A 9,082-nucleotide genomic window follows, 5' to 3' on the forward strand; every position below is an offset into this window, starting at 1 on the left:
CAATCGCTGGTTGAAAACTGTTTTCTGTCCATCCCAAAAGATAGAATTTGTAGATAATTGGCCCTCTTTCTGGGACTCACCCACGAACAGGACCAAGCCTGGCCTGTTGAGGAGTGACGGACTCCATCTTAGCTGGAGGGGTGCTCTCATCTCATCTACGAACAGACAGGGCTCTAACTCCCCTAGCTCCACAATGAAATAGTGTGCAGGCCAGGCAGCAGGCTGTTAGCCAGCCTGCCAGCTTAGTGGAGTCTGCCACTAGCACAGTCAGTGTAGTCAGCTCAGCTATCCCCATTGAGACCATGTCTGTGCCTCGGCCTAGGTTGGGCAAACTAAACATGGCGGTGTTCGCTTTAGCAATCTCACTAGTATAAAGACCTCCTCCATTCCTGCCATTATTGAAAGAGATCATGATACCTCACATCTCAAAATAGGGCTACTTAATGTTAGATCCCTCACTTCAAAGGCAGTTATAGTCAATGAACTAATCACTCTTCATAATCTTCATGTGATTGGTCTGATTGAAACATGGCTTAAGCCTGATGAATTGACTGTGTTAAATGAGGCCTCACCTCCTGGTTACACTAGTGACCATATCCCCCGTGCATCCCTCAAAGGCGGAGGTGTTGCTAACATTTACGATAGCAAATTTAAATTTACAAAAAAAAACAAAGCCGTTTTCGTCTTTTGAGCTTCTAGTCATGAAATCTATGTAGCCTACTCAATCACTTTTTATAGCTACTGTTTACAGGCCTCCTGGGCCATATACAGCGTTCCTCACTGAGTTCCCTGAATTCCTATCGGACATTGTAGTCATAGCAGATAATATTCTAATTTTTGGTGACTTTAATATTCACATGGAAAAGTCCACAGACCCACTCCAAAAGGCTTTCGGAGCCATCATCGACTCAATGGGTTTTGTCCAACATGTCTCTGGACCTACTCACTGCCACAGTCATACTCTGGGCCTAGTTTTGTCCCGTGGAATAAATGTGGTGGATCTTAATGTTTTTCCTCATAATCCTGGACTATCGGACCACCATTTTATTACGTTTGCAATTGCAACAAATAATCTGCTCAGACCCCAACCAAGGAGCATTAAAAGTCGTGCTATAAATTCTCAGACAACCCAAAGATTCCTTGATGCCCTTCCAGACTCCCTCTGCCTACCCAAGGACATCAGAGGACAAAAATCAGTTAACCACCTAACTGAGGAACTCAATTTAACCTTGCGCAATACCCTAGATGCAGTTGCACCCCTAAAAACATTTGTCATAAGAAACTAGCTCCCTGGTCTACAGAAAAAACACGAGCTCTGAAGCAAGCTTCCAGAAAATTGGAACGGAAATGGCGCCACACCAAACTGGAAGTCTTCCGACTAGCTTGGAAAGACAGTACCGTGCAGTATCGAAGAGCCCTTACTGCTGCTCGATCATCCTATTTTTCCAACTTAATTGAGGAAAATAAGAACAATCCGAAATGTATTTTTAATACTGTCGCAAAGCTAACTAAAAAGCAGCATTCCCCAAGAGAGGATGGCTTTCACTTCAGCAGTGATGAATTCATGAACTTCTTTGAGGAAAAGATCATGGTCATTTGAAAGCAAATTACGGACTCCTCTTTAAATCTGGGTATTCCTCCAAATCGCCGTTGTCCTGAGTCTACACAACTCTGCCAGGACCTAGGATCAAGGGAGACACTAAAGTGTTTTAGTACTATATCTCTTGACACAATGATGAAAATAATCATGGCCTCTAAACCTTCAAGCTGCATACTGGACCCTATTCCAACTAAACTACTGAAAGAGCTGCTTCCTGTGCTTGGCCCTCCTATGTTGAACGTAAACGGCTCTCTATCCATCGGATGTGTACCAAACTCACTAAAAGTGGCAGTAATAAAGCCTCTCTTGAAAAAGCCAAATCTTGACCCAGAAAATATAAATAACTATCGGCCTATATCGAATCTTCCATTCCTCTCAATTTTTTTTAAAAAAGCTGTTGCGCAGCAACTCACTGCCTTCCTGAAGACTAACAATGTATACGAAACGCTTCAGTCTGGTTTTAGACCCCATCATAGCACTGAGACTGCACTTGTGAAGGTGGTAAATGACCTTTTAATGGCGTCAGACCGAGGCTCTGCATCTGTCCTCGTGCTCCTCGATCTTAGTGCTGCTTTTGATACCATCGATCACCACATTCTTTTGGAGAGATTGGAAACCCAAATTGGTCTACACGGACAAGTTCTGGCCTGGTTTAGATCTTATCTGTCGGAAAGATATCAGTTTGTCTCTGTGGATGGTTTGTCCTCTGACAAATCAACTGTAAATTTCGGTGTTCCTCAAGGTTCCGTTTTAGGACCACTATTGTTTTCACTATATATTTTACCTCTTGGGGATGTCATTCGAAAACATAATGTTAAATTTCACTGCTATGCGGATGACACACAGCTGTACATTTCAATGAAACATGGTGAAGCCCCAAAATTGCCCTCGCTAGAAGCCTGTGTTTCAGACATAAGGAAGTGGATGGCTGCAAACTTTCTACTTTTAAACTCGGACAAAACAGAGATGCTTGTTCTAGGTCCCAAGAAACAAAGAGATCTTCTGTTGAATCTGACAATCAATCTTGCTCATTTTTATCAAGGACGTCAATCATTTCAGACTCCACTGTATATGCCATTTAGCAGAAGCTTTTATCCAAAGGGCATACATTTAACAAACGGGTTAGCAGTGCCACTGTTAGAGGATGGCAGTTGTCACATGACCTGAAAAGGTAGTCTTTTCCTCTAAAGCCTTGGAGAGTGTTGAGACTAGAACCCTCATTCTGTGACCTCTATCTCTCCCTCCAGACAGATGTAAAGTAGCTCGGCCCTCCATGTAGACCAGAGAGTAGCAGAGAGCACTGTGGAGAGAAACAGCAGGTTATCAATAGAATAGATCAGAGACCAGAGGAACTTTAATCCTGAAGCATGGAGAGCAGATCCCTATGAGAGGTATCATCGTATCGTCCTCCACCAACCAATAGATGTGAGTCTATGAGCGTGTACTCAAGAGTATTGTCCCCATCCTGCCCTTTTATTCTCATCTTCTGACTGAATAGATCTTCTTTCAAATGTCATCCTGTTTTCCTCCTTTGTGGATGTTTTTAACATGTGTCAGTAAGTTAGACTTGTGATTGAAGCTTTTTCCACAGTCACCACAGCTAAATGGTTTATCTTCTGTGTGAGTCAGTTCATGCTTCTTTAGGTTCCCCTTCAAATTGAAGCTTTTCCCACAGTCACCACAGATAAAAAGTTTCTCTCCTGTGTGAGTCCGTATATGCCTACTTAGGTCCCCTTTCTGATAGAAGCTTTTCCCACAGTCTCCACAGATAAATGGTTTCTCTCCTTTGTGAGTCAGTCTATGCTTCCGTAGGGTCCCCTTCTGACTGAATTTTTTCCCACAGTCAGCACAGCTAAATGCTTTCTCTCCTGTGTGAATAGGAATATGATCAGTAAGGTTCCCCTTGCGATTGAAGCGCTTCCCACAGTAACCACAACTAAATGATTTCTCCCCTGTGTGAATCCTCATGTGCTTGGACAGATCTGCTTTGATTTTGAAGGTCTTGCTACAAACAGGGCTGGTGCAGGGTTTCCTACCGCGACAGAGTCGGACATGGGCCTTCAGTTTACAGGTGGAGTTGTAGCGTTTTTTGCAGAAGCGGCATTCACTGGGTCTCTGCATGGAAAGAGTCACGTGCCTCTTCAGGTCAGCTTTCAGAGCAAACATTTCACCACAGTCACGGCAGTGGTGAGTTTTTCTAAGGGTGGTGCTGGGTTTGGAACAGTGTTCACCTATTGATGGGTTTGGATCCAATGATGGGCTGGGAACCAATGGTGGGCTGCTGTCAAGTCCTACTGGGTCACTGCTTACAGCTGACCTGTGGCTGGAGGCATTGTTCTGATTATCTGGAGGCTCACAGGGAATGTGGAGACCCTTAAGGTGGGTCACAGTAATAAAAGGTGTGAGATCCACTTGTTTAGGGTCATGCTCTCTGTTCTCCACAGTCTGGGTTTGGGGAGAAGTGAAGGGCTGAAGTGGGTCCTCCTGATCACATTCACTTTTCACACAGGAAGGAGTGAATTTGAACTCTATGATATCAGCCTCCAGCCCTTGAAGCTGCTCTTCTTCCTGACTGGTCCTGAGTTCCTCCTGTTCCTCTTTAATCTGTGGAAGCTCTGGGTTCTCCTGCCCCAGACTGGGGCTCCACTCCTGCTCACAGTGCTGCTGTTCAGGGAGAACCTCCTCTTCAGAGACAGGCAGCTGCAGGGAGTCTGGAGGAAAGGAGAGAGGAGCAGAGGTTATCTATAGAGCTTTTAGACATCAGGGTTGGGGTCCATTAGAAGTTAAAGCCAGAATCCTTAGTTGCTACATAACTGTTTTGAGTTATAAATGATTGTTGAAGAATAGAATGTATAAATGCCTCCTGAGCTCAGTTCAACTGTCGTCCCCCATCAGAACACATAGTTGTAGTTTTTGTGGCTATATTTACATTGTTTACAAACATTGGAGTTAAACAAGCTTATATTTTAATGTTGATATCATGGATGGTCAGTCCTTGCATCCATATCTCAGTTTGAGAGTGGTTACATTTCTCCAGGCTCATCCCTCACCTTTTTACAAAAATAAAGGCAGGGTGATCCAGCTTTATTATTGTTTCAATTAAGGCCTCTGGGGAAGTAGATTCAAGTAAACAAAAATTCCAATTAAATAATTGATCAACTAGAATCTACTTTCAATTACTTATAAATAAACGTTAGATAATAAGCTATTGATTTCTAATGTAAAAAATAATACAAGTTAAATTATAAATTCGAATGACTTACTGGTTTTTATGAGAATATGTTTTAGCACTGGTATTAGAAAAAGATTGTTAGGTAGAAAGATATGTAGAAACGGATTCTCCAATAGAAATCCCAGATCACGCCTGTAGGGCAACGTTAGCTAGCTAATCTAATTCGCAGAAACACTTCATCGGGTTCAAGCGAATTTAACACACCCCCAGGTGAGAATGTCAACGTTCGTCTCCCGCCGAACTGCGCATGTGCAAGCTCCTTAGATATAAAGTCGTTTTTGACGAAAATCAAAACGTGTCAGTTTGTCACTTTCATGAGGTTGTAGTAATGAACATGTTCACCTACTTAAAACATTCGTTTGAATCTAGGTTGTGCCTTTAGAAATCGAGAAGATGAACAACTAAGGAGGAATATTTCACTTCTCTCATTGACTTCTCAAACCCCGGTCTGGTTTGCCGAGTGTTGCTTCGCAAGTGTTCTCGGAAGTCTGACGACGTTGGGCCTCAGGGTTTAAAAACGGTGGTAACAGTTAATAAAGCATATTGAAATGGTGATCACTGAAGTCCTAAACAGTTTATTTATTGAGCAGATCTGCTAGCTATCAGTAGATCGATATACGAACCTATTCTGCATCGTTTTATCTCCGGTGTGACCCGCAGCAGTCTCCGTAGCCGATCATTCTCCTCCTGGTACTCCACTACCGTTTGCTCAACTGCCCCGAAAATCTCCACAGCTGCCGCGGTTAAACGCTCGTTTAAGAACATACGAAACGACTGTAGTTTAGACATGTTTCAGTGGACTGAGAGTTGGGTATTCTGCTAGTATGTATACATCCACGAGGAAAGAATGGTGGGCAATAACATAACAAACCCGCTCGAAATTTTACTTCCGCGTTGTCTTTTCCTGTTTTTGTCAGCGGGTGGCGAGCCCATAAAAACACAACAGCATCACCTTGTGGATGGGTTCTTTACTACACGCTACAGACCAACGATAATGGCAATCAGTGAGATGGAGGTACAGGAGGACGGATGGAACGGTATCAAAGACATCCGTTCCGTTTATTCCATTCCAGCCATTACAGTCACCCTGTCCTCCTATAGCTCCTCCCACCAGCTTCATTTCACATTTACATTTTAGTCATTTAGCAGATGCTCTTATCCAGAGCGACTTACAGTAGTGAATGCATACATTTCATACATCTTTTCCGTACTGGGGAATCGAACCCACAACCCTGGCGTTGCAAACACCATGCTCTACCAACTGAGCCACACGGGACTTCCGCTGATGGAAATATATAACTACAGTCGTGGCCAAAAGTTTTGAGAATGACACAAATATTAATTTTCACAAAGTCTGCTGCTTCAGTGTCTTTAGATATTTTTGTCAGATGTTACTATGGAATACTGAAGTATAATTACAAGCATTTCATAAGTGTCAAAGGCTTTTATTGACAATTACATGAAGTTGATGCAAAGAGTCAATATTTGCAGTGTTGACCCTTCTTTTTCAAGACCTCTGCAATCCACCCTGGCATGCTGTCAATTAACTTCTGGGCCACATCCTGACTAATGGCAACCCATTCTTGCATAATCATTGTTTGGAGTTTGTCAGAATTTGTGGGTTTTTGTTTTTCCACCCGCCTCTTGAGAATTGACCACAAGTTCTCAATGGGATTAAGGTCTGGGGAGTTTCCTGGCCATGGACCCAAAATATCGATGTTTTGTTCCCCGAGCCACTTAGTTATCACTTTTGCCTTATGGCAAGGTGCACCATCATGATGGAAAAGGCGTTGTTTGTCACCAAACTGTTCCTGGATGGTTGGGAGAAGTTGCTCTCGGAGGATGTGTTGGTACCATTCTTTATTCATGGCTGTGTTCTTGGGCAAAATTGTGAATGAGCCCACTCCCTTGGCTGAGAAGCAACCCCACACATGAATGGTCTCAGGATGCTTTACTGTTGGCATGACACAGGACTGATGGTAGCGCTCACCTTGTCTTCTCCGGACAAGCTTTTTTCCGGATGCCCCAAACAATTGGAAAGGGGATTCATCAGAGAAAATGACTTTACCCCAGTCCTCAGCAGTCCAATCCCTGTACCTTTTGCAGAATATCAGTCTGTCCCTGACATTTTTCCTGGAGAGAAGTGGCTTCTTTGCTGCCCTTCTTAACACCAGGCCATCCTCCAAAAGTCTTCGCCTCATTGTGCGTGCAGATGCACTCACACCTGCCTGCTGCCATTCCTGAGCAAGCTCTGTACTGGTGGTGCCCCAATCCCGCAGCTGAATCAACTTTAGGAGATTGTCCTGGCGCTTGCTGGACTTTCTTGAGCGCCCTGAAGCCTTCACAACAATTGAGCCGCTCTCCTTGATGTTCTTGATGATCCAATAAATGGTTGATTTATGTGCAATCTTGCCTGTGAATCTTGCCTATCCTTGCCTGTGAAGCTCTTTTTGTGCAAAGCAATGATGATGGCATGTGTTTCCTTGCAGGAAACCATGGTTTACCGAGGAAGAACAATGATTCCAAGCACCACCCTCCTTTTGAAGCTTCCAGTCTGTTATTCAAACTCAATCAGCATGACAGAGTGATCTCCAGCCTTGTCCTCATCAACACTCACACCTGTGTTAACGAGAGAATCACTGACATGATGTTAGCTGGTCCTTTTGTGGCAGGGCTGAAATGCAGTGGAATTTTTTGGGGGGGATTCAGTTAATTTGCATGGCAAAGAGGGACTTTGCAATTAATTGCAATTCATCTGATCACTCTTCATAACATTCTGGAGTATATGCAAATTGCCATCATGCAAACTGAGGCAGCAGACTTTGTGAAAATTAATATTTGTGTAATTCTCAAAACCTTTGGCCACGACTGTATGTGGGGAAACATGAAACGGTTATATTAAGTAATAGGGTAATGTAGGATGATAATTTCTTGCATGAACTAAATGAACAGACCTGCTACGTCTTGGAACTGATGGACCATCATGCACTAAACCAGAGACTGCAGTTATCAAGAGCAATTATAAAGAATGCTTTTGAAATGAGGCTGAAAAACACTATTTTCTGGAAAACATCCATTTGATCATTACATCATCACTTAAATCAAACTTTACTTACAAAGAATGTAAAAAATAAATATAAAATAATAATGTACCTGAAACCTGACTCGTGGTATTAAGAATAGCTATGACAGGAGTGTAAAAATTATTCCATGGACGGCCCAGGTTTTTGTTTTTTGCTTTCAAATAAGCTCTATACAGCCAGGTTTGGGGCGTTCCTTACTAATTAGTGACCTTAATGCATCGCTCAAGTACAAGTGAGGAGCGGCCCTCCATGGAATGAGTTTGGCATGTTCCATAGAAGGATAGGTGTTTGTGTCTGTGTAACAACCAGCTCTCACAGTTGCAGGTCAGAACTGGACGTTCATCCATGTGTCTCAAATGTCAAATGTAGACGTGTTTAAGGTTAAGTTTAGGCATTAACTCTGAATTCTTAAGGTTAGACATTAAGTCTGAATGGTTAAGGTAAGGGTTAAGGTTTGGGATAGTTTGGTTTTAAGCTTCTAAAAAACTACTTTCTATCGCTGTATTCGAACACGCAACAGCAATAGCGGAGTCATGCAGAGGCCAAATTGATCTCCGTACGGCATCGCCGTGCACCGCCACAAATTTTGTAACAATGCGGAGTGCTCCGTATGACTCCACATTGACATGATTGGTTGATGGTAGGTGGACGCGGGAGGTCCTGTATAAACACAAACTCACTTCCTAGACAACAGCTCTGCGCTGCTCAGTGAAGAGCAAGAAGTATGAATTCCCTGACTTCTGCACAGGTCATATCACTGTAAATGCTGTATGGCCACTGCAGAGGTCAGATTGACCATGCAGATTATTTTACCCTAAGCACTCTGCTACCTTGTGCCAGATATCATGCATTTCAATGGGAACGTCCACAACGGAGTGAAAATGCAATGCCCCCTTGTGGTTGGAGGCTCTGCTGCGAGATGGACAGCGCATACTTTGACATGTTCAAAACTTTGCGTTTGCGTTGTCTTCAGTCCAGCTAGAGTCCGTTGACGAGTTAGTTACCAAACCACAGAAGAAGATGGCTTTATGGGATAGCTAGCAACTTGTAAACAATTACCCATTCCTATAAGTGAGTACTATTTGAATAGTAATGTTAAATAATACACGTCGGCAGTTAATTATATTATATGCCTTTTCCCTCCTGTTAATGTGATGGTAATTGTTT

General features: G+C 43.1%; 1 protein-coding gene across 1 annotated transcript; it reads right to left on the reverse strand.

The window, feature by feature from the left end:
- Positions 1–2,605: 2,605 nt before the first annotated feature.
- On the reverse strand, positions 2,606–5,745 carry LOC106576522 (zinc finger protein 250-like). Its single transcript, XM_045700162.1, has 2 exons — positions 5,456–5,745; positions 2,606–4,311 (listed from the first exon to the last, which is right to left on the reverse strand). Exons 1-2 carry the CDS (start codon positions 5,619–5,621, stop codon positions 3,107–3,109), a joined length of 1,371 nt encoding a protein of 456 aa, XP_045556118.1. The 5' UTR covers positions 5,622–5,745; the 3' UTR covers positions 2,606–3,106.
- Between the last annotated feature and the right edge of the window lie 3,337 nt (positions 5,746–9,082).

Source organism: Salmo salar, chromosome ssa17 (assembly GCF_905237065.1).
Source record: "Salmo salar chromosome ssa17, Ssal_v3.1, whole genome shotgun sequence".
Taxonomy (NCBI): Eukaryota; Metazoa; Chordata; class Actinopteri; order Salmoniformes; family Salmonidae; genus Salmo; species Salmo salar.

What these genes read in the sequence shown, in the direction of transcription:
- LOC106576522 (XM_045700162.1), bottom strand. Translation starts at nt 5,621, where the DNA reads ATGTCTAAACTACAGTCGTTTCGTATGTTCTTAAACGAGCGTTTAACC. An exon ending in GATAAAACGATGCAGAATAG is followed by an intron (nt 4,312 to 5,455) that starts GTTCGTATATCG and finishes CCTTTCCTCCAG; the next exon opens with ACTCCCTGCAGCTGCCTGTC.